Here is a 26,128-nt window from a genome sequence, read left to right as displayed (position 1 = left end):
TGGTCTTCAGTAATACAGATATATTTTTAATCTGGGTCCTCAGCTAAAGTAAAAATAAAGCATTTGAGAAAACTAAATCCAAAGCAAGCAAATGTTTCTGTTGTTTATGTCTTCCAAATTGAAATGAACAAAAGAAAAAAGTTTTATTTATTGAAATAGAGGGAAAATGAGATTATTTCTTTACAGATTAAAGTAATTTTCACTCTTGGGGTTCTGCAGAATAAATTACTCAATCCTGTGTCATTTTTGTGGGTATTTGAGTATTGACATGTGCTGTCTCAAGCTCTGATTTAGCTGTAAATTGCAGAAATGTAACAGCAGTGTCATGTAGCTGAAGAAAGGAGAAGGCAGGAAAACAGCTTGACAACTGTATAAAATGTAATGGTCTGAATGGACTGAAAGCAAGCAAGCAAACAAACTCTCAGAGTGTTTGGCTGAGATTTTACTGTGAAAAAGTCAGAGGGGTTTTTATGCCTTACCATTTTTCGGCTTTCTTACAAAAAATGAAGATTCAGAGCACTAAGCTCAGAAGGAATGCAGCTGCTGCTGCTGCTTGGATAACATTACAAATGGCCAAGTGTAAAAGATTATCAAATCTGAATGTTTATACATATGCATTTTTTTTACATTAAGCAGCTTCTTGCAGTATCTCTAAAATTGCATGTACAACTGTCCTGTCCTTGTAGTCCCTTTAAATTACTGTTTGTTTCGCAAATTGATGTTGCTATATTGGCCTACGTTTTCATATGCACTTAATACATCCTGTAATATTTTTTTCTTCTATATTTGCATCATACATATAACACTGGTATTAGTTTGATGTCTTTTCTAGAAAAAAAACCCCAACAGTATTCTACATGACTTTTTCTTTCCTCTCAAGATTAATAATCATATAACGTGTAATTCATTTTAACAGCGGAACTGTCTTCCTCGTAGTTGTTTCAGGGGGATGTGTTAGTAATGAACTTGGCTCAGTGTAAGAGCCGTAGATGTTCTCTGGTATTTAGATATTTTTGACTGGCAGGAAGCTGAGTATAGACAATTTGCACTATAGATTATAGATAGAAAATATTTGTCTTACTAAAAGGTGGTGTCTTTAACATTGTGAAAAGTTAGAGTGTGTAGTCAGTAGTTAAAGGGAACTTCATGAACTTGTAGGTGAGTTTAGAATTAAGGTCACCATGTATAAGTTTAAATTTAGCATTTCCTAGTGTATGAATATTTAATCAATCTGCTCTAGTATTTCTTTATAATTTTCCTTTTCTATGTCTAGTCTTCATTATTGAAATATTTCTAGATTGAAAAGAAAGATTTTTAAGGATAAATAAATGTTGACAGTAGAAATAGAAGCACTGTTAACAGATCAAAGTATTTCAGGTAACTGCAAGAGATGTCAATATAGTAGTTTGAGATAAACATGTAAGCAGCTAGAGGTAGTGTATCGTCCTCTTTAGACTTAGTTTATAGTAAAAACATGATAGATTATTTCTGTATTATTATGCAACATGCATAAACCTTAAACCAATTAAGAAGTATTTTACCATGCGCAAAGAGGATCATTAGATTTATTTGACTAAAAAAAATACTCTGGTTTTCAGTAGTTTCTGGTTGTTAAATGGTTATCTCTGGCATGCTTAGAAAAGTTTTATAAACAAAACTTCTCCTGTTTGAGTGAGTCCAAGGTGAATAATTCAATCTGTGTTGGAATCAGCAATGGTGAGAGACACCTAAGTATTGCTGCCTGTCTGATGAATATTTTCAATAGATATGAAGCAGATAACTATGTGATTTATAATTAATATTTCTTCCTTGAGTCTGTTAGATTGTCAAGGAAAAGGAATTTTGTCTTCATAAGATGAAGATCATGTTCACTGTAAGAGTAATAGTTTGGAGTACTAGGGGCATATTTAACGGAAGAGGGAGAAGATCTCTTTGCAGCTGGATGGGAGGCATTCAAGCTAGCCAGATGGAGGGAGGCAGAGCAAATGTAGGCGCATTCTGGGAGAACTGGTCAGTCTCTGCTGGCTGAGATTTTAGCGGAAGACATATATTTTCCTTGCAGTTCCAAAGGGAAGTTGAGAAGGCTATGGATGGAGTGGGAAGATATAGAAGAGCTTGAAATTTTGAACTATAAGGAGGCTGCAAATGTACAGTCTGCAGTAGTAGTACGTTAGTTTTGTGGACCTAACTTGTCAAAATTCATCAGACAAGTAAGTAAAGGCAGGGGGAAGTCAGTGTTTGCAGGTTGGGATTTATTCTTCTGTTGGATGCGTTCTGATGCCATATAGACAGCTATGTTTGGTTTATTTGTGCTTGGCATATTGAGTGTACCATGTTGTTTTGTATGCAGCCCCTATCCACACTTCACCTTGTACCTTCACTCCATGATACACTGCTTGGGGCTGTGCTTAGAGACTGTTCAGAAGCTAAAATGCAGCCTGTGCCTGTCTGTCAGGCTGCACTTTGTTGGGAGTGCCAACAAAATTGCCTCCTGGCTTTTAGATGGATTCATGGTGGAGCTTGACTTTCAGAGCATTAGAGATTTTCAAAGCCCAGGTGTTTCAGAGATGGCTCCTCTCTGCTCCATACCTGCTGCCTGGGAGGATTCTTGGGTTTCCAAGGCGTATCCCAATAGCACCCGCTTCCCAGAGTCTGGCGAGTTCTCTCTTTTCTGTGCTCCACAGAGTTCTCCCCTCATTGGACTGCAGTTCAGGTCAGGATTTGTGACTGCAGTATAATTGAGCTGAGTGGATTAGTTTATGATTGTGTAGGTGGTTGATGTTTAAGTGACTAATGTGATTCTTGCTTGTAGGAAGGCTCAGCGTAGCCACTTTGTTGATCTGAGCAGCACAGAAATGCCAATCTGCAGAGTATATATAAAACTTTAAAAATGGAAAGAAGGCTAAGAAGCATTGTCAAGAAAATCTCTACGTGATATGCTCCACTTTATATTGCTAATCGCTGTCTTTATACCTTCAAGTGGTTTAGTGTCTTGTATTAAAGGTGGACTGCTGCTTCTTCCATGGCTCAGATGAATCAGTGGTTAATGAGGTTGTGCCGGGTGCCGGAGGTCTCTCCAGGGCAGATCTTTAAAGGGAGATGCCTGCTCTGAAGTGTTTGAGAGGTGCATGCAAGTGTTGTAGATTGACTGTTTCAGAGCATGTTAGGAAATTTATCTTGTCACAAAGCCAGGCTTGTAAAATTGCTGTAATAATGATTGAAATTTGTTAACATTTAAAGAAAAGAAGTACTCGTAAGTGTTTAAGGCATTCAGGATAGCATGGGGAGCCAAGTGCCCTGGAGAAAAACAGTGTAAATCTTTTTTTTATCTTTAATATACAAAAGCTTAGGATGGGCTCTGTAGAGTGGGCAAGAGTGACTGTTCCCGCTGAATGCAAGAAAAGCACATGGAAAAAGTCGGATAGAAATTACTGGTGTCATCACTTCAGCATTGACTCTCAGCAGGAGAATGCTACCAGATTTTGCGGTACTTCCTTTCCTAGAATATATTGTAAACAGTTTATGCTTTTAGCCTGATTGAAAAAAACCCCACTGCTGCTGCCTTAGCATTACACTTTTGGCTCTCGTACGGCACACCCACATGGGCCTCAAGTTCATCACAGTCATGTAGTTCAGGCGTTGTCTTTCAGGTGCTGCAGCTGCACTTCTGTAACTGGAGGCAACTCTTCTACCCCATTGTCCTGAATTCTTTTGAATGAATGAGGCCTCTTGCTTCCTTTCTTCTGAAGTCATGAGGGATGTGAGGTGGTAGAAGGGTCCAGTCCACTTTCACTTAATTTTGCTGCTTGGGAGCTGTGGCTGTGCGGGTGATGGAGGGATGATGTAATTCTGCACCTGCCAAATGTGAGCCTCATGTAACCATAATCTTCCTGCATAGCTGCCCACACATGAACACAGCCACTGATTCTGTTTGCCGCTTTTCTTTTTAGGAACAGAAGTTTTGTAGCAAATACTAGTGTTTACTTGCAACAGCAGCTCAAATGAAGATTGAGATTTAAATGTCACTTGGTTTGGGGCATAGCTGTGCCTTCTATAGTGGCAGTTTGTATAAACTTGATGTTTCCTGAATGCTTTTGTGCATATAATCTGTAGAGAACAATATTTTAAGTACTTAAGTTTGTATTTTGAAGGGGGGAAAGATGCTATTTCTATCAGATGATCTTCAATTACCAAGAAGTGCAGTGTATTTTAGACTTGTTATCCAAAATGCATACATCTAAATACATTTAATACTGAGTGCTGAAAAAAGTTTATTTTTACACCATGTAATCTGCAGCATCCACAGGGGTGGGTTGTTTGTAAAAAATAAAAGTGATGGTACTGCTTCCAGTTTGTCATGACAGAGTCTTTCCAGAGTAGGTGTCATCCAGCAGCCTTGTTGTTTTGCCCAAGGTGAAAGTTCTTGCCTTGTTTCTTTTGGCCAAAGGGGATTAAAGAAAGCAACTCTTAAAACCTTTTAAAACAATAGGACATTCCCTCTATACAGCTAGTAAAAAGTTATATATCATCCATTCTTCTTGGCCCTGGGCATAGGACACATTTGCTAGGTAGTTCAGAGTCATCTTTCCTTCCATAGCACAATCAGAGCATGGTCAGGCATTCACCTTGCCATCAGCTGCTCCTGCAGAGATGTTACCAGCTTTCTGTGGTTGTTCAAACCCCTCTCAACTCTGCCAGCTGGAGGATTCAAGTGAGTGAGGGTCTGTGTTCCTGCTTCATGCTAAATCCATATGGTTACTTGGTATGGATCCCACTGGAATAGGTTAGGGAGAACTGACAGTCTCCTGTGTCAGCAGTACTGCAGGAGCAGAAATACTCAACCGAATAACTCTTCACTCTTCATCTTTTTCACTGTATCCCCCAAGAGGAGGCAATTGAAAATCGCTTCCATTCATGTAGATTGTAGACTTGAATGCTCAACGCTCTGCAGGGTATCTCTGCATTGCCACTAGCAGTTATTCAGAGTAAAATTTTGTGGGCAGAACAGCTTAATCTGAGCTAATGTCTGACTTGGTCCACTTCTCTTTACAGCCCGCTTTAAGATTTTCATGTAAGTTGGCCTCAATAAGCACAGCATTTGAGTGGCCATATGTTTGGCAAAACACATAAATAATTTACAACCATTGTTTTTATTCATTTTTGTAATTCAAGAATTATTTTAAAGAAACAGCCCAAAGGACTTCTTCCAGAATTAATAATCCACATATATCTGGAAATGCCTGTACTTGTGCTCAGATGTCCAGAAAAGTGCATTTAGTTCATTAGTTTCATGATGAACTGTTAACTTTTTAGGTTGTTTTATTAGGAGAGAACAAAGAACTCCTGGCTTGTTGAAAATTTGTTGCACAAAAATAAGGATGAAAAGGTTCCAAAAGAGTTGATGTTAAGCATTGCAAACTGGATGAAGTTGCGCAGACTGGAAAGATTTATAAGACATCTGGCAATTAGCTTCCAGCTCCTATGGAGTCCTGCCCTGTGTAAGCTGCTGCTGCTTGCACTGGAGGGGGGAGCGGGAGGGAGACGAAGCGTAACCCTGAAAAGCTAGATCTTTGTGCTCATAAATTATCAGTAGGCTACTGGAGAGTCTCAGGGTGCCCCTTTGGAAAACTGCCTCCTACAAAAAAACCCACGCCCAGCATCTCTCCCTTTGCAAGGTTGTCTCCTCTGCTGGCATTTGCTTGGTGCAGTGGGGGAGGGGGAACAAGTTATCAAAGAACTGTTAATGACTTTCCGTGCCTGAGCCAATCTGCCACTCTACCCCACACCAGCTTGCTGCGCTCCCTGGGGACTGCGCGACAGCTGGGAATTGCTGGAGTGCGACCAGCTGAAGTTACCTCCCCCTGCCCGGCCCAAAATGCCGGCGATGCTTGGGACTGCTGTTAGAGCTGGGCACCTGCTGAGTAACCTTCTCCCGGCGGTGTGCTCGGGTGCAAGGGACCCAGAGCCAGGCCACAGGGTTTGAGCCTTTCATTATTATTACCATTATTGTTGTTGTTATTACTATTACTACTGCTGCTACTGTTACTTTCCAGCACAATTTTTAAGATTTCATTAAAGAAGATTTAAACAAGAAAGAAAACTTTCCATTTGGATTTGTGCTCTAAGGTGTCTCTTGGGAGCATCTATCTTTGCCCTGGTTATAGGATAATGTGTGCTTGTGTGTTTTCTGAGGTTCAGGCATCTGAACCTTCAAGCACTGAATGGGAATCGCTGAGACCTGGTGCTTTGGCTGGTCAGAGACTTGGGAGACTGCTTCTGTACCCCATTCTGCCCCTTACCTATACAGTCACTTTTAGCATGTCATTGCCCATCGTGTTCATTATTCTGTCTTGAAAACAGGATATTGATCTTGTCTTAGACATCTGCAGTAAAAATAGTTAAGATAAAAATTGCATATTTACAACTACTACTACTACTAATAATAATAATAATTATTATTATTATTCTAAATATTAGTCATCGAAACATAGGTAATCAATCCCAGCAGGCTAACTGCTAGTAATTATGTTTATCCTTTCAGCTCAGAATCTTGTTAAGTACAGTGAGCAGGCAGCTTGTCTTAAGTTAATTTTTCTAGCAGTGCTGAACTTTAAAATGAGGCATTTGCAGTAAAGAAAGAGCTTTATTGAGATTAGTTATCAGAAAGAACATTATTTTCTCTAGATTGCAAATGTAAGCAAATGTGTGCTTAATGGCATTCACTAAATTATAACTGACTGAGAATACGAGGGCAGTAGAGTTATGTATCAATATATAATATTAGGACATGTTGGAAGAGATTATACCTAATTTGTATATAACCTGATGAATTTTGCAACGGTAGTTATTAAGTGTATTCTTTCCACTGATAAATCATGCTTATAGTCTCAAATAAAAACCGTACACAGTCTGAGCCTTTTCTTCTGGAGATTACAGCCACCCTGTGTCCGTATTGTAGCGGTATCTAATTCCTGAACGCAGTGCAACTGGTGTTGCAACCTGATCTACTGGAAAGAAGGATTTGGCACCCAGGAAGGGGTCGGTGCTGCCCACGTGCTTTTGCTTTGCCTGAGGTCTGCATTGCTGTATCTTACTGCAGGCAGTAAACTGCCGCTTTCCTAACAGCTGCCTCGAATCTGGGCTATGTGGGAAGTTACATTTCTTTTTAATAATAATTCTGAACAGACAGATGTGTAAAAAGGTGGAATGAAGTTGCAGCATACCTTAGTCCACTGGTACCAGTGGTCCAAACCCTACAGCAAAACTCTGTGCGGGTCATAAATTTCTTAGCTCATCCTGAGCAGTGGCAGCTCTCTTAGAGGAGGGTACAAAGCCCTGCTCCCAAGGCCAGCACAAACAGCTTCTGCTCCATATGCTACAGCTGTCTCCACAGAGAACGTTCGTTTGGAAGAGTTACTCATTAAATTAACATTGTTAGAGGGAGCAATAGTTGGGCTGGAGCTGGCTTGCCAATAAACAGATTTTACTGAGTGAGACTTGTTTCACTTAGATGTTTATTGACTTTTTTTCCCTTGGAATGATTATTATTTTCACATTTTTCTTTAGTGTAGTACACTTTTGTGGAACAAAATGAACTCATATCAGACATTGATTTCTGTGTATTTGTATGCATGATACTTTCTCCATTCCTTTGAATTACTGTGCTTTTGGAGCTAAAGCTGGTGTTCACAGTTTTGTAATGCTTTTAATACACAAGGGTTTTTTTATATTTATATATACTGTGCGCCAAGTGTTGCTTCAGCTGTCTCCAATTCTACATTATACAAAACAGATTCCTATCCTCAACTACTTTTGTTTTGAAACTCCCCAAATATTCATATCCAACTAGTGAAACATACATTGTTGGGCTAATGTTTTAGCGCTTGAATCGAGTCTGCCTCGTGCTCGGTACAGGACAGTTACTGCTCATAACGTTGGGTCACTCTCCAGCTTATGTACTAGAGTGGAATCATAAAGAGCCAGAGAGAGGATCCCGAGCCCCTGCTTTGATAAATAGGACACTGTGCATCCAGAATTGCACTCGCAGAGTATAATTCCAGCACGTTTTAAGCCAATTCAGGTTGAGCTGCTGCAGCCCCCAACTTCTGCCTTACTCCCTGCTGCAGCTTCCTGCTCCCATTCTTGTGCTGATGCTGGCATCCATGCTAGTTGCAGCCAGGTGCTGCTTCCAGGAGCCCAGGCGGCCTGACAGCAATCCTTCATTACTTCTCAACCTGCTCAGCACCACAGAGCAATTCAGTATATGATTTCACAAGTACCACTGCAGGTGTCAAGGGAGGGGAAGGAGTAAGGGGAGGCACAGGGCTGGTTTTGCTGGGGTTAATCCGTTGTGGGACAGTATTTGTCACCTTGCAGTCAGGTCTGCTGGAATGTGTTATACCCTGGAGGTTTGCTTTATATATTCAGATTGGCAAAACCTTATTTGCAGAATTATTTTGTTAAAAGTGCAAAATTTTAAAATCTAGTATCAAATAATACATAAAATTTATAAAAATTGTCAACAAAACAACTCCTCCCCTGAGCTGAATGTGAAGCTTGTCATCATTTTGCTTTAAGCAGAGTTTAAAGCCCATAGCCAGAGTTATGAAGATCATTTCAGACCATGAATCTTGTGAAAAAAGTGAAAATCTCATTTAATCAGTTCTCAGTGTAGGAAATTTTGTTAACCAGTGTGGGAATCGTACTAAAGACAGGCCTTCCGGATATGCACCATTACACTGAACAGGATTCTTGGGTTTTGGCTAACCAGATTCACACCCCTTCAAAACAGCTAACTTCTTTGAATTCAGATGAAGTAGTTAGTGACAAAAGCCACGTAGTGACCCCAACAATGTTTGGAAAGGAGCCAGACTTGAGAAGTCATCCTTATTGTGCGGGAGGTGGGGAAGGTCTTTGCGTATGAACTAGGAAAGGTCAATTTTATTTTTGAGAAATAGAGCCTTTCCCTAGTTACAGATTTCCACCAAAATTTTTTGGCTTCAAGTTATGCATCCGACACAGGGAGCTGTGGCATGGTATTTGCTGGGGTTTTAGGCTGTACAGTTCGATGTGCAAATGGATGGAGGCAAGAGCAAGGAAGTATTTAAAAGTAATAATAGAATTACGTTTGAAAGAAAGCCTATGCTAGAAGGTTAGGAAGACTGATCCAAGAACTGACTTATGTCACCTAAGGGAAAACACTTAAGAGTGCTTGCTGCAGGGCAACATTCAGGAAGTTAGTATGAAACAACTAAAAGTATGAAACTAATATGCATGCATTGAAGACCATTAAATACCTAAGTAGGTGCTTCTTACTCAGAGCGCTAATGTGGTTTAATGGAGGCAGGCTGTCTGACCCAGGGTTTTGCCTTTTCTCCATCTCTGGGTGGCCAAGCTGTAACTTTGTTGCTGAAGTTGAAAGCTGATTTGGGGGGTGGGGGGGTGGGGCAGGCACAGAGTGGGGAAGGCAGCTTGGAGCTATATTGCTGTGAAGTGCTGGAAAAGCCAAATCCTGAACATCCCAGAGGAGGAGGTTCTATTGTGGTAGCACCAGGAGTGTTGGGTGTTCATCTTCGATGCACCCACGTTTCAGTGGAGGTGGCTTCCCAATAAGTCTGTCTTTCTTGGTCCTTCATGAAGTATCTGAATAAATCGTATGCACTAAATTGCACTTTCTCTTTTTACGATATTGGAAAGAAGGTTTTCCACTACATTGATACCATTCACAAGTTTAATCACGGAGCCTGCCTTTAGGCTTGTATTGTCAGACTGTGGTGATTGTCTAATTCCTAATGTGCTTTCTGTCCTGAAAAGCACTGTTCGTAGGTGGAGTTCCCTTCAGTTTTTGGTGAAGATGCAATCCTTAAAAAACAAAACGTAATCCACAGAGCAGTGGCAGATCTTTTAATACATCAGTCAGTATCGAAATTGCCTGATATTTGGGTATTTTGTGTAGATTCATAGCTGGGGATTTCATTTGAACAACTCTCGTTGACTTGCATGCTCAGTCTGTTGAAGATTGCCCAGATATTGTTCCTAGGCATGAATCTTTATAAGTCTGCTACAGTTTTAAAGCCAGTGGTCTTTTTAGATTATTTATATCCTTCAGTGAATTTAATTGTTTTAACTGTTTTTTCTTCCTTCATCCAAAGTGTGTGCGTAGAGGATGTTTGAATTAATAAATTTCCTTTGTTCATGTAAAAGTATAATTGAAAATATTGGTATGAAGTCCTAAACTGGATTTCTCAGAATCACTTAGCTTTTTGATGTGAAGATTTTGCAAGTGGATCATGGAGGGGACTGATGTCTAAAACACGTGGATGCCACAGAACTATTGAATGAGCTACTAATAGTTTAATCTCAGCCCAGCGGGTAAGGTAAGGCCTGGGATTTGAGAGATTTACATTGCAGTCATACTCCACCACACACATTTTCTGGATGACATTAGGCAAACGATCTTGTGTTTGAGTGCCTCCATTTTGTGTCTTTGTAGGCCTTAAACTAAGGCGGCGCCATTTCTCAGGTACCGTGTGATCCTTTCAGTACGGATTGCTGACATCAGTATGGAGGCTATAACATACAGAAGAATAAAATATGTGTGTATGCCAAATGAGTTTTGTTTTGTTAGGGAGTCGAGAAAGATCCTCTCTCATGGAAGAAAAGCAAAATTTGCCATGTTCGCTAAGTACAGGTTCATCAGTAATTTTGAGTGGAAGGAAGACATGCACTGTATACCTGGTAGACAGATTTCTGTGGCAAATTGATTTGGCCTTAGTACAAATTGAGCTTCATACCAACACTAAGAAAATAGCACACATTTTGCCACTAGTACTACTAGTGTTTCAATACTGATGACAGGATGCTAGTCTTTTATTTTATGGTAAATTATGGCTTTGTTATTATAAGCACATGGTGATGTAGCAAGAAATGTTTCCCTTTACTGACTGTCCTGCTCTGTGTTTTAATAGGGAGCATGGATAATTTCTGTAGTGTAGGCATGTGACAGGGACTTCTATGCAGATTTCGATATTAAAAATAGACGAAATGTTCATCACAAACTTTCTTCATGCCTGTGAGTCCTGTGATTTCTCTGTTTTTAAAACCAACTCATGTTTGGTAAACATTTTATGTATTGCCTGAGTAGTATATATTTACAACTCCTCTGTCAAAAGCGTAGAAAGAAACAATCTGATATGTTTTGTTACTTGGTTTAAATTCAGTATTTCTGTTGTGGTTTAGCAAGCTACATTCTGGGAATAATTATTTTTCAAAAGAAAAATGACGGGAATTCTGTCTCCATAATTGGCTATGATTGTTCTGGAAGACAGAGAGAACCTAAGCAGACTTGTAACAGCAGCAAGAAAGGTCCTAGGAACTAGTAGGAATACAAAGAGGAAAGTAAAGTTGAGTGATTGTAGCAATGAACTAATTTAATGGGGCTTTTGGCAGTGGAAAAACTGTCAGCTTCCCGAAATATATTACTTGGGTTATCTACATAGTACAGCTTTGATGGAATTATCAAATGATTTGTTACTCAGCTTCCTTTAGTAACAACAGTGTGTATTCTTCTACCGATAGCAAATTTAGCACTGGAGGTTTTGTCTAAAACACTGTAATATTGCATCTTTCTCTTTAGGGTGATTAATAGCAGATCTGCACTTGGTTAGGTTCCCCTAATGGTACAATTTGACATGAGCCAAATACAGCCATGTATTTGCTGGACCGTGCAATCTGAAGTTTATGTCCCCTTTATGCTGGCTGCAAGAGGGCAACTGATACCTGATTAATCATAAATCCTGGTGTTACAAAGCTAATCCGTTGACATTTTCAGAATGTGTACGGTTTGGCCAGGTTACTTTATGTTGGACCAGCACTTCGCTTTGAGTAGCCACGCTGCTTTTGATCTGGTAGGCAGAGCGCTCAGGTTGAATTTACTGTTGCATCAAACCATGGCTTCAGGCACAAGTCCTGCACTACTTTACAACCAGCTGAATTAGCAGGGGATCCACGAGTTAAAAATAGGCTCTATTTTTATTTTTTTTTTTCCAGCAGTAATTTCTAGATTTCAGTCTTAAGGGCATGATAGACTTTAAGGAAGTGACAGAAGCAAAGGTTTGTACAGTGCACTAGAGTCTGCGTATCCTCAGTTACACAGAGCCTCTATGGATCTGCTAGAAGCAGTAAATAACCTTTTTCAGCAAACAGACATAGCAGATAGTTCAGTGGCAAGTAAAATTAGAACAGTTTTAGCTATATAAAGAACACAATAGACTGAAACTTTTCTTTGTGGGAAATTGCACATAACCTGGAAACCTTAATAATACTAAGTACCTTATCAAAAAGCATTTTCAATATGGATTTGATATATTGCTGTAGTAAACCCACACGTGTCTAACCCTAGAAAAATGCTGTAATACAAAAATTAGGGCTATACTTAAGGCTCTTGCTAGTGAAACCAGTACACTTTCTGTGTATAGAGGATGTACTACCCAAATTCTGTCAGTGGAGGTGCTTAGGGCACTGGTGCTGACAATATCAACACTGAGAATGAGTACTGCAGAAAGCCATGTAAACGAGGCATTGAAAGAAAATGGAAGCTGCTGTCAATGCTTGGCAGTTTTTAAAGGTCACAGGGCTGAAAGCCACAAACGTATGTCTTTTAATTAATGCTAATTTCCTTTCCTTGTACTCTGTAACCAAAAATAAAAGAGCGCCTCCATGATAGGGAAAAGAGGATTAAGAAAAAAAGGTAATGGATAAATTTGCTTCAAAATGTTGAAAATATCAAAGCAGGAAAATAATCTGAGCATCTTTCCATTCCTGTGTTTAACATTAAATACAACTACTGATAAGTGATTTGGGCTCTCTCCAGGCTTCACAGAGTAATACTGAACTAACTTGGAGACAGCTTGCCTCAGACAGAGATCTTTTGGTTCCTTGTGGGATTTTTTTTGTGTTTTGGTTTTTGATTATTTTTTTTTTAATTACGAGCAGCATGGCAGTGGGTATCTATAGCTAGATAAAAAGCCAGTATGCTACAAGATAGCATGTGGATACAAAGCTACACAACCCTTTCTTAGTGCATGTAGGGTGAGGAATATTTTCTTAAGTACTGAGCTTAGAGGCTTGAGCTAGGAGCCAAGCTCTCCATGCAGTCAGTGAAAAGTAGGTGCCACCAGAGGGAGATGGAGTACCTTGGTATTAGGGAGTATTTAGATGCTTCTTGTGCTTTAGAGGGTCACTGGTCTCTCTACCCGGATTGTCTGGGAATATTGGCATCTGCACTAGGTACGCTATATGGTAGATATGATCTCCACCTCTGCAATAACCTGGAGTTATGTGAGGCTGGGGCTTTCTTCTTCCACTGCAGAGGAGTTCATCAAGCTCGGAAGCTTAGATGGTGAGGCAGGCAGACCCAATACAGATGGGATCTGTATTTGCCTGGCTTGTATATGCTAGTAGGATCTGTTACAGCCCCATTACCCTCTAGTGGCACGGTACTGAACTAGAACATCATCCAACAGCTTTAGCTGAGACATTGCTGTCCAAAACAGCGCCTTTCATGCTGGTAACATGCTGAGTGCCTTACAGCAGGATTTGTAAAACTCAGTTTCTGAAGCTGTGTTGTGGCTTTTGCAAAACTCACTATGTAGCTTTGTGAAGTGGACTTTTCAAGCATGAGGTTGTGGAACATACTTGAGGGCATTCATTCTTCCTTTCTTTAGTACCTTCACTTGAATTAAGAAAAATAAAAAAAGATACCTTGCTCCTCTCATAAAACACTGTCTTCACTTACATTGCTGTAAAAGTATTGTAATTATACCATTGTGACAGAGTTACGGTGGTTGAGCAGTCTGCGAAGAAGAGCTTTAGGAGTTTTACTTTTCCTGAATCTCATTTGGGAGGGGGCTCATTCCTTACCTAACTCTCACTCCAGGTACCCCATTTGGCTTGTTAGCTGCTGCCTTTGTGATGCCTGCCTGGGTGTCAGACCTTGAGGGTGGGGCCCTTGAGAGGAGAATGCAGGAAAATATTCCACCACTTAAGTCACGCTCTGTAGGCACCCCGATGGGCATCTTGGGATATAGGCCAATGTTTACCTTTGGGTTTATGGCACCAATGACATTTCTCATAAGACTGTTTTAGAGTCTGACAAACTTCACTGTCAACAAGCTTCCTAAAAAACAGATTTTTTTAAATCCCCCCGCCCCCAGCTATACCCTATTACAGCCCCCAATTGTTTCTCATAACAAAGCATAACACAGAGTTAACATCAAATCTAGCTAAATTACATTTTCCTTCAACATTTTTCTTAATTATCACAGTCTCAGTACTATGAAGTTGCATTCTGTCACCAAATTTAGAGCCCTGTGTTTCAGAGGAGTGCTGTTGACAGAAGCACATTTAGCAAGTGCAGAAGGCAGCATGCTACTAGCATCATGTAGACTGGAAATTTCTTGTCCTAGTTTCTCATCCTGCAGCTAGTTCTATATGGGCAGCTTTAATGCATTTTTATTTAGTGAATTGTAACAAATGCTGAATTCTGATTTCTGTAACCATTGCATCAGGAGTCTTAACAGACTTCTTGCTGATATGAATGCTGCTACATCCATGTGAATGCTCATATCGCTGTGCTGGACTTCATCTTTGTGAAACCTGACAGCCAAGGTTTAGCAGACTTAGGTTTAAAGGACCTGGTGTGAGCTTATGGGCCTCTAGAGTTTCTTCTCAAATTCACCATCTGAAGTCACACTTGTGAATTAAATCTGTTCAGCAGACTATCTTAGATAGAGCATGGTTATAAGTCCTTTGACTTACGTGGATCAGGTGTGTATCCCTTCGTGAAGTAGCATAATGAATATTTACTTAGGAAGCAGATGTAGCCAGGTAACTATTCTGTCAATTTATCTAATTTATTAAGAAAAAATAATCATGCTTTTATGTATGAAGTAAAACCCCCTTAATTTTGCAAAGAATGTTTTGTCAATTCAATTAATTTGCTTTGTTATTTTGTCTAAGATTTTTTTTTAGCCCATATTTTAAAAAAATAATTGAGCAGTTCTTTTATTGAGAATATACTGTTGGTGCCTTTACTGAATTTGTGGTGTTCTGTAAACTAATTTAGGAGGGCAGCAGGCTGGTAGCAAAGAACTGCACATGTATGCTGTGTGGCTAAAACACTGAAGTTGTCATCAGATCCATTACTCCATCAAGATTTTGTGTTTTAAAGGACAGAATAATGGAGGATTTTGTGTCCATATGTATTCCATGGTAGGAAGTCAGAAGGAGCTGGGTCTTTCAGTGATGCAAAATGGAAAGGGAAGAAGACCATGGAAATTCCCCATTGTAGCACTCTGCCTGGGGTATTCTGTCTAGTGTGGCAGACCGTGAGAAAGATTCCTAGGCTGTTACTCAACACAGCTCTCAGGGTTTAAGGTAAGATGCTTGAAGCCCATGCTTGCAATAAGCAAGTGAGTCTCTTGAATAGCGGGAGAACTTACAGGAATAAAGAGTTCTAGTAGAGCCCCTAGAAGCACCTCCCATGCCAGCCTCTTTAGTGCCCAACAGCAGAAGAGTATTTCTTCTGGGTGTATCAGTGAAATAGAACATTGCGGACAGAGCAAAGCTTCCTTATTCCCAGTTTTCAGCCTGGGTTTTCTGCTGTCCTCTGCAGGAACAGAGAAGTTAGATTTGCACTAGGGAGTGGCAGTTCCCTGCTTGGGGCTTTCTGCAGCACTGAGGGATGCTCTGCAGTGACTCCAGGGGGGCTCGGGCAGTCGCTTCCAGCTGGGTACGCAACTGAAGTGTTGCCTGAGGCAGGACTGCACGTTCTGCTCTCCTCTGCAGCTGCCCGAGTGGGTGTGACCCCACTGCCCTGTCCTTGTGGAAATCATTGCAGAGGCCGAGACTGACCTGAGTAGGTCTGGTATATTTTGCTAAGCCTTGGAGAGTGTGGATCTGTTTACTTCCAAAAAGGATTACCTTGGTATGTATACAAAAGCCAAAGTGGGGTATAGCTGGCTGAGGATGATCCGCAATGGAAATATGCAGGTGGTAGAAGCCAAGTGTAGTGTCTTGTACCTGCTCACGCATCTCCTGTCTCCTCACACCAATAACGTAGTAATTGTGGGGGATTTCATGTTGCTAATGAAGCAGGGGTATCTTTTACACCACTGGAAGTGAGATACCACTTCAGCTGTTTCACAAATCTCCATCAGGTGTAATGAAATTTTTCAATTTAACAATTTTTTCCTTTATCTGAGTGTAATTATCATTACAGCTTTGTGTTACTTTTGACATTGCAGCGATCTTTTCTCAGGAGTAGGAAGGAGTTCAAACAGCATTTTCTTTCTCTTACAAGGTTAGGAATTCCCTTCTCATATTATAGCCCAGTCCTTTTATATATTGCTAGTGGTAGCATAGAAGAGAATAGCAGACAGGCATAGAGTTACTGCACTTAGCTTCTGGCTACTAGCTGATAGATGCCCTTGCTCTGACTTGGTGAGTGATTACCAGATAGTTTGGCACCGGACTAGTGCCACGGTTAATTGTGACTGATTCATTGGTCTGAAATATGTCACTAATTTAATGGAGCTGTTTCATTAATCTGATTGAATTGCATCCAGCTGTTAGGGGTGTATGGAAGAAAGGTACCTGACACATGAGGCAAGAGCACTAACCTCTGCATTAAACTGTAAAACAGTCATTAGGACATCTAATGCTGAAATGGAATTGCTCCATAGAAATTTGGTTTCCAAGCACAATACTAATTAGCTGTAAGCTTGATGAATGTCAAGAATTAATTAAAACTTTTCAGTGGCCTGTGTGGGTTTTAAATATTGTCATTATTGCCCCAATATTTTCAGTTCTTACACTAATTGCTTTTTAGAGAGCATGAATAGAATTATCTTCTCAAGTGACTGAGGGTATGAACAGGTCATTGAAAATGGACCTCCTTGCCTCTGGATTTCCCCTTATTTCCCTGAAATTTTTCCACTGTTTTTCTTCCACTTTTGTGCATGCATTGCAAAGAGAAAGGTAAAATCAGTGATTTTAGACCCAAACTTTATTTTGACAGCACTTCTTGTTTTTCTTCCCTAGCTGTACTGTGGAGACCAGCACACTGTTCTTACCTACTTTCATTTTGGCAACAGGAAGATAGCTACAGCTCCATCAAATATGTTCTTGTTTTTAATTAAATACAATGTTAGCCAAAATCCATGATTATTTTGTCCTGTTTAATGAAAGGCCTGCAACAGTTTAAACATTTGGTACACGAAACGTCCTCAAGATAAAAAACATGTTGGAAAGTAATGAATTGAAAGGGAATTCATAATCAAAATCAGCTTTTGGTTGTTTCTCAAATATGATCTTAATGTAAAAATAGCTGAATTTTTGGTGTAGGAATTGCAGATGCATAGTGCGGACTGCTCATGTTCCTTCTCTGTGGTGAGTGTCTCCACGTGTTTGGCTGCATGGTAAGGATGAATGTCCAACATGCCATGTTATAGGCTGTGGACAAATGTATGACAAAGACATGAGGTGACATGACATAGGAAGAGCCTTAACACTTGGAGGGCTTGTAGGGAGGCTCCTCTGAGTGTCGAGCAATGCCAGAAACCACAAACTCCCAGGCTACAGATGGTGCCATGCCCTGTTGCTTGCTTCATGTGCAATCACATATGATGACAGTCCTCAGCGCCTATTCCTAGGGACCACAGAGGCAGAAGGATGAGGGCGCTTCCCCATGTATCTGCGAGATGTAGGTGGTGCCTGGGAGGCTGCCGAAGTGGGGAGAATTGAAAGGATCTTTTACAGTGCCACAGTATTGGCTTGTCTCACCTTGAATACTGTATTCAGTTTTGGCCCTTCACTTCAAGAAGGATGCAGAGGTGCTGGAGCGTGTCCAGAGAAGGGCAATGTCGATGGTGAAGGGTCTAGAGAACGAGTCTTATGAGGAGCAGCTGAGGGAACTGGAGTGGTTTAGTCTGGAGAAAAGGGAGAGCTCAGAGGGGGATCTTACTGCTCTCTACAACTACCTGCAAGGAGGCTGTAGGCAGGTGGGGTAGGTCTCTCCTCCCAGATAGCAAGTGACAGAACAAGAGGAAATGGCCTCAAGTTGCGCCAGGGGAGGTTTAGGTTGGATGTTAGGAAAATTTCTTCACTGAAAGGGTGTTGAACCTCTGGAACAGGCTGCCCAGGGAGGTGGTAGAGTCACCATCTGTGGAGGTGTTTTAAAAAATGTGTGGATGTGGTGCCTGGGGACATGGTTTAGTGATGGACTTGGCAGTCCTGGGTTATCGATTGGACTTGATGATCTCAAAGGTCTTTTCCAACCTAAATGATTCTCTGAGTCTGTGATTTGATGTGATGAATCCACTATACCTGCGTGAGCTCAGTGGAGGTGTTTTCCATAGCAGTTGGTTTTGATCTCGGCAGCTCAGATTCAGGACCTTTTGTGGAAGGTTAGGTTCATGAGACTTGCTTACAGAAATAAGATGGTGCTTTGATTTTTTTGTGAGGAGGTTAGATGGTTACTGCTTGATAATAGCATTAATTGTGATAGCTCAGAGGTCAAGAAAATGCTTGTTCATTATCCCTTCTTTAAAGCTTTACTTTAATAATTAATGATGCAATAACCCCTTCCCCTAGTGAGAAATACATTCAGTATCATACTTCTTAAAATAAACTATTTTGGCTAGTAGTCTCAATGGTGATTTTCTGGAGGCATAACACAAGTATATCCTGAAGGAAACAGTTATTTGGATTGACAGTGCTGTAAGAAGCTCAGTTCCAGGTTACTTGATTCTGTGTCTTCCATCCCCAGTTTTCCTGCCCAAGGTCTAACATTTCGCTTTACCCTGTGAAGCAAGTGGCAATGGATATGTATCAATATATGTGTAGGTCGTGGTTTTTATGACAGTATGATTCATCTAATGCCTGGAGAAGATGAATGCAGTCGAAATATTCAACTGTTTTTGTGTATGGTTGTGATGTCATCGGAAGGGCATGATGTAGAAGCTCAGAGCAACCCCATACTCGAGAAAGCAGATCTGGGGGGTATGTTTCATACAGTGACAGTTCAGCAGTTCGTTGTCAGGCTGTTTCACTGCTGTATCTCCAATGGGAGAGCGGAGTGCCCAGCTTTCGTGCCAGTTTAAAACACTCAGTGCCCTGAAACCAGTCGGAAATTAGGCAGATGTTAAAGATAGGCAAGTGGTTTGTGTTAAACAAAATGAATGTAGAAGGAAATCCATAAAACACCTCTCTCAAAGGTAACACCTGACTCTTTCTCTCTCTCTCTTTTTGCACAGTGCTGGTCCTAAAGGGGATAACATTTACGAATGGAGATCTACTATACTTGGACCTCCAGGTTCTGTATATGAAGGAGGTGTTTTTTTCCTGGATATCACGTTTTCATCTGACTATCCATTCAAGCCACCAAAGGTAAGGGTAAGGTTTTTATTGTGTTTGTCATTTTTCCACATGTGAGAAAAATGTAACTTGCAAGGAGTGAGTGCTTATTCCTTTCTGAATATCAGATCTGTTTATGTCTCTTGAAAACGACAAGATCCAAACTCTGGCTGGCAGTTTGAGAAAAATCCTGTGTCTAATTTATATCCTGATTACCACAGTAAATACTGATTTCCAAGCTTTACCAAGTGATAAATGAGATGATAATTCTGATCAATAGTTAAGATTCAAGAATTTTTAATTTCAATAGAAGACAGTGCAAGACCTACTTATGCTTCTCATTCCAGCTACTAAAATGTATTTATAATAAACTTTTTCTGTTATGAAACAGATTCTATATTATTTATTTTCACATGGTTTTTAGCAAAATAACAGAAAGCTAAAGTAAATTTAGATAGACAACTGGAGTATTATATTGTGACTTCAAATTGGGTAATACTGTGATGATTTCTGTTATTGTAAATTGTCAATCTGTCTACTACTGGTAAGATAAACAACCTTCTTTGATAATATTTGTAAGCAGAAGTTCTTATTATTAAATGAAACTAACCTTAACTTAAACTAAAATTTAATTTCCTTGTTTGGAAATAGTATGGACGTGTAAGAAATTACAATTTCTAACCGATATCAAAGAAGTTAAAGGTTGTTCCTTTCTCCCCTCCCTTAATGCCAAATTACAACTGTTGACCAAGTCACCAGAAAGGACGCTGCTGACATTTGCAAAGACCGATACGTTCTGTTTCTACAACTTACGGCTCTTGTGGCTATAATGTTGTTACCATAAATCAGACACGTTTTTCAATTCCCAGAAGGATTACAGCATAAAGTGTAATAAACTCTATGTATTTCACGCTTCTCTGAAACCCACAAAATTTAATACTCTCTGAGTTAAGATTGTTAAAATGAAGTGCTACAGAGTTTTAGACCAATTCCTCCTGAAAATCTTGTAGAATTTTTTTAGAGCATGATCATTTTTGAATTTTCAGTAGTTTCAGAAAACATCTTGGATTTTTTCCCCTGCTTCAGTAAGAAAAAGAAAAATTTCCTCATCTCCTTGTCTTTATATAATTAAAGCACTTAGAAATGTCTCTAACCTCTTATTTGTGCAGAATAATGCTTACATGCTCTACTGATACTACTCTGAAATAATTTAAAAACAAGGATGGTGTTAGTGTGATAGCACTGTTTTGGCTGTATATTATGTCCTGCCTAATGAAGGGTAAGGCAAAGATTTCATTGTTAATTTTAACAAGAATAATACAATACTCTGATTTCAAATATTGATTTTCACGGTCTGTATTTAGGATTTCGAAATAAAGGAGGAGATCAACTAGTATTGCACATGCAGCCAAATTCTGTCTACTTCTTCACCATCAGAAATGGTAGTAAAGTTACATTTGTCATTAGATCGTTCTTGACATGCTTGATATGTTCATTAAATAGCACATAGCATTACAAGGTAGGTCCTAATTTTTGTGGGTAACAGATAGGGCCTCTGTGAAAGCAGTTTGTGTACCAAGGATCTCCATGGTAGGTTTCTTACAGGTAGCCATGGCTACAGTAAATACACACTTTTCTGTGAAATAATTGTGTTTCAGAAAATGAGCAGAGGAGCTGACTCCACAGAAGCTCTGCAGAACCGGGAGCACCCCAGACACTGCTGCTGCTTAGAGTCAAGGGGCAGCATTGCTGGGCAACACTGAATGACCTTTCTGTCTCTTATGCTGTGATTCCAGGTTACTTTCCGTACCAGAATTTATCACTGCAACATCAACAGTCAGGGAGTCATCTGTCTGGATATCCTGAAAGACAACTGGAGCCCTGCTTTGACTATTTCAAAGGTTCTGCTGTCTATTTGTTCTCTTCTGACAGACTGCAACCCAGGTAAGGAGCTGATTGTTTTCTGAGCATCCACTGTTAGTCGTGTGACTTAGTTGCCATGGAATGTAATTGTATATTTGATTCTATGCAGATTAAATAAAAGTTACTGTTTTTTTAAATTTGGTATGAAACACGCCTGCTTGGGTGCAGTCCCCCAGTTAATGGCACTTTTCACTCCTGTGGCACAACAGAAAGCAAATAGCATTAAGCCCATTTTTCCCCCAAGATATGGTGGAAAAAATAAGCTGATATTATTGAAGGTCTGTATTGCAGGAGCTCCAGCTAATGAGCAGTCAATCTAGGAAAGCAGCAAAGTTCTTTTGAGTTATAAACTCACAAATCCTGCAGATCAGAAGGGGCCGCAGGAAGTCCCTTCTCTTAAGGCAGCAATTGAAACATTTAATCTTGCAGATGTGGGTGGGACAGTGTTCAGAGAGATTTTTCCATTTTTCTGAGTTTCTTGTTCCTGTTGGAAGGGGAGGAACTCCACTGGAAGCAGCAGTTTTTCCACAACAACTGGGTGACTAGTGTCGTTAGGAAATGAATGCTAGTTGCCTGCGGGTGGTCAGGGCAGGAACTGAGCAGTAGCAATAAGATAACCGTTCATTTACGAAATACTGGTAATGATCAGGGAGAAATGGATTAGCCGCTACGATGTAAAAGTTTGGTGACTCTTGAGGCAGACTGAATCCCCTCGGTGTATGTCCTACAGTCCTGATACTCTAATGTACATGAGTCTTGTCCAGCACTGTGACAGGGGTGTGCCAGACGGCGCTCACTGAGCATCCCCTGCGCCCAGCGGCCCTTCCAAAGGGGTGCAAGCAGGGCACCTGGCTGGTGCAAGATTTGTTAATATGCATATGACCATGACAGATTTTTCCATTTCTCTTTTTCTGTTCATTGTGCCTTGTGTACTTTCTCTTGGAAAGTCTTGTATAAGAGCCCTACTATACCTGACAGCATTTTCTGGCCTAACAAAGACTATTTTGAAATAGGTCCCGTGTTTTAAATCATGTGTGTGTTTTTGTTTGGTTTGGTTTTATTCTGGTATGGCATCTAATGCATCTTCTCCTGCCTTTTGCAGCTGACCCTCTGGTTGGAAGCATAGCCACTCAGTACCTGACCAACAGAGCAGAACATGACAGGATAGCCAGACAGTGGACCAAGAGATATGCAACATAAATGACAAACTACTTGTGCAGTGTGAAGGTGCAGAAGGCAACTTTGCAGTGTGCAACAAATCTTTATAGCCTTTACAATACGGACTTCTGTGTATATGTTATACTGATTCTACTCTGCTTTTATCCTTTTGAAGACTGGGATACTGCCCCCCAAAAAGGTAAATGCTATCAAGAGTAGAAATTTGTAGCTGTAGATTAGTTATGTTTAAAATGCCTACTTGCAAGTCTTGCTTCTTTGGGATATCAAAATGTATTTTGTGATGTACTAAGGATACTGTTCCTGAAGTCAACCAAATATTATAGTGCATTTTAGCCTAATTCATTATCTGTATGAAGTTATTAAAGGTAGCTGTAGATTACTAGGAATTATGTCATTTGTATTAAACCCAGATCTATTTCCAATATGTGGTACATGCTGTTGTGAAAACTGTTTTAACTTTTACCTTTGTCAGTTTGTAATGAAAGGATTTCCTTTTTCCCTTTGTAGCTCAGAGAGCACCCAGTGTATCATCTCAAACACAATAAACATGTTCCCCAAGGAGTAGTTTCTTTGTTTTCCTATTTTAAATTAATATTTGAATAAATTTAATTATAGTAACAAGGCAGGGCCAATGTATCACAGATCCCTGTGGATAACCTTTAAATTAATATACATAAGCAAAGGCTTGCTATTAAATGTTTAATGCACACCTGTGGATTGTTTAAGTTTTCCCTGTTTTGTTTTTAACAGAACAAATGTCATTTCTACAGTTTCCTTAAATTTAATACTGTTCGGCTCTTTCTCAAGTCGGAATGAGAGCATTGCACATGCTTGCTCCAGAAGTTAATGTAGCTGGTTGCTTCAGGGCTGGTCCTGCTTTCATAACAGACTGCCTGAATCTTGCTACAAAAATTTTTTTTGCAGGACAAGGGCCAAGTTAGAGATAGTCTGGTGCTTTTGTTTCTAAGTAAAGCAAGTTGGACTTGCTGATCTAGAGAACTACAGTTATCCATTGAAAATGGTCTTCCAAAGCATGATTGAACACTGTATCATCTGTCCAGAAAAGAGAGGAGTAGAATAAATCTAATCAGATTTTTATGACATAAAAACAGTTGTGGGGGAGATGAACCTTTGTTAGTGAATAATAAATCTGTAAAACTTTTAGACTATGTTTCCCCTCCTTCACTTTCTGGCTTGGAAATTTTGTAACATCTGTAAGTAACAAAGATACAGCTTTATAGTACATACAGTTTAAAAAGTAGAGTCACTAATAGTTTTATAATTTAAGCTTTTATAGGTTGCCAGTCACAATATTGATTATAAAAAAAAAAAAAAAGAGACTTGAACCCTTTAAATGATTTTTAAAAATACACTTAATTTTAAACTTTACAGTCCCCCTTACTACCTGGTGTTTTTGGAGATAATGTAGCACTTCCATCAGTAAGATGCTCATTTAATATATGAAAACTGAATGTTGTTTAAATATTAAAGCAATAGAAAAAATGTTAAAGATTTAGATCTAAAGTTAGCCATCACTATATAGGTCCCTGTTTTTTGTATCACATAACCTTTGACCATGAATTGTCCACCCTACTTTAAATATTTCTACAGATTCCTGAAGGTGGCTTGAAGAACTGTGTATCCCAAATATCTTAACCTAGAAGCCAGTCTCTCTTGGTAGCTACAAGATAGCTTTAGAGTTCAGGTTATAAAGTGCAAAAGGGAATGAGAAACAGGGGATCTGGCAGATGAATATGCCTAAGTCAGGTAACAAATGCCAGGAGATGAAGTGCTGGAAATCACTGCTGAAGGTGACCAGAGTTTCTCATTATGTCATTGGACATGTGAGAAATAGCACAGATTGGCAAAGAAACAAGGGGCTATCACGTCTGGGCTGGACACCTAAAGTCTGCTCACTGATGACCATTAGTGCACTCGTGGTGACACGGTGCTCGTACACCACTCCAGTGACTTTCCAGTGAAGAGCAAACTATGTATTTCACACATTAACTGTGTTGCCTACAGAATTTACAGATATTTATCATAAAATATTATGGTATAAAAATACAGGTTTTAATCCTAATTTTAATGTATTTTTGGTTTGTATTGTACCTACAACTTCAGATACCTAGGTGTACAAGTGGGATGCCTTGTTAGTGTTGCCCCATCTTGCCTTCCTTGCAATTGGATCCTTTACACTGAATTCCCATCTTTTTTTTTTCTTTTTTTTTTTTTTTTTTTTTGGTCGGTTTGTCATGATTCTGTTCTTTTTTAATGTAGTTTCTTTGTGTGTAAATTTTATATTTACTGAAGTAAAGGTTGTTTTTGTGTAAACATTTAAACTTTAAAAAAAAAAAAGAAAAGAAGCTAATTTTGTTTCTCAAGTTCTCTCTGCTAAACCATGCAGTAGAAAGAAATTTGTATTGTTAAATAAATCAATTAGTTGTTAAATGAGAATGTGTGTCTGTTTTCATGGGGAGGGGAGAAATCTGTGCTGGAAATACATGCAAAATACCAATTGCAATGAGCATCTGGTGTTTTCAAACTATTTCCTTCCTGGCTGTGCTGGGGTGAATACTGGACACTATCAAAGCACAGCACTGATCCTATTTTACAGTTTTAATTTTCAGTTCCATCTTCTTATCACCAATCACTGGGCTCTGTATTTGAGAAAAAGTGAATTGAAATAACATTTATGTGAAAAGACGATCTAAAGATACCTCTTATTCCCTCTTCCTCTCTATTTCGGATGGGCTTTTCTTGTTCTGTGGGATCTGAGTGGGGAACACATGCAGCTGGCTGGGAAGGTGCCTGAACCAGGCTGCCTGATCTCTGGACACAGGGAGCACTCACATGGGAACCAGCTGTGACACTGCTGAGGAACAGAGAGGGCCAAACCAAATGAGCAAACACGGTCACATCTCTGCTTTTCAGCTGAGGTCGTTGTCTATATTCAGAGCAAACGCTTTGTCGTATCAAATGAGAAGGGAGGGATGAATATAAATGTATTAAATAAAATATATTAATTACAATGGAAAGGTAAATATGTAAGCCTTGTTATTTCTTTACTAACATGTTCTTGGTGAGCTGCCTTACGTTCTGTGATGTCTTAGCGATGTGTGGGTGCCTTATGTGGAGACAGTCTCACTGATCAGTGTTGACTAGTGATCATTTTAAGTCTATAGCCAGGAAGGGAAGAGAGTCCTACGGGGCTACAGAGCAAGACAGCCCGGTAAGGAAAGCAGGAACTGAACCAGGGCTCTTTTGTGCTCTGCTCCCTCCCTGCCCCTTGGTGGGGAAACTGCTACACTTGGCTGCACGCCGGTTCCTGTTCTGTACCAGCTTATCTGTGGCCATGAGTACTGCAGAAAGTGAAACCAAGCCTCTCCCTTCCTTTACTTTCATGTGTGGGAACCAGATCTGTGGCCTCACAGCAGTGTCCCCAGTTGCCTGCACCACCATGGAAAAGCTGCAAGGCTTGGGCCACGGGGCTTTACACCAGCCGGGGCAGCCGCAGCTGCCCCTTTGCCACTGCTGCCACAGCTTCCCCATGGCCCTGCCTGGGTCACCACAGCGCTGTAGGGGAGAAAGCTGGAGACCACAGCAGCTTCTA

The 26,128-nt window shown here is 40.1% G+C and overlaps 1 protein-coding gene across 1 annotated transcript in view; it reads left to right on the top strand.

Moving 5' to 3' along the window:
- The window catches only part of UBE2E3 (ubiquitin conjugating enzyme E2 E3), a 58,676-nt gene extending 34,665 nt beyond the window's left edge, over window positions 1-24,011 (top strand). Inside the window, exons 4-6 of the mRNA XM_055812643.1 lie at window positions 19,314-19,446; window positions 21,210-21,357; window positions 22,439-24,011. Of these exons, the coding sequence (XP_055668618.1) occupies window positions 19,314-19,446; window positions 21,210-21,357; window positions 22,439-22,536 (379 nt within the window). The 3' untranslated portion in view covers window positions 22,537-24,011. The remainder of the gene's footprint in view (window positions 1-19,313; window positions 19,447-21,209; window positions 21,358-22,438) is intronic.
- Window positions 24,012-26,128: the final 2,117 nt, after the last annotated feature.

The sequence above is a fragment of the Falco peregrinus genome, chromosome 8 (genome assembly GCF_023634155.1).
Source record: "Falco peregrinus isolate bFalPer1 chromosome 8, bFalPer1.pri, whole genome shotgun sequence".
NCBI lineage: Eukaryota > Metazoa > Chordata > Aves > Falconiformes > Falconidae > Falco > Falco peregrinus.
Note: the sequence above shows the minus strand (reverse complement) of the source record. Positions and strands in the feature narration are given on the sequence as shown.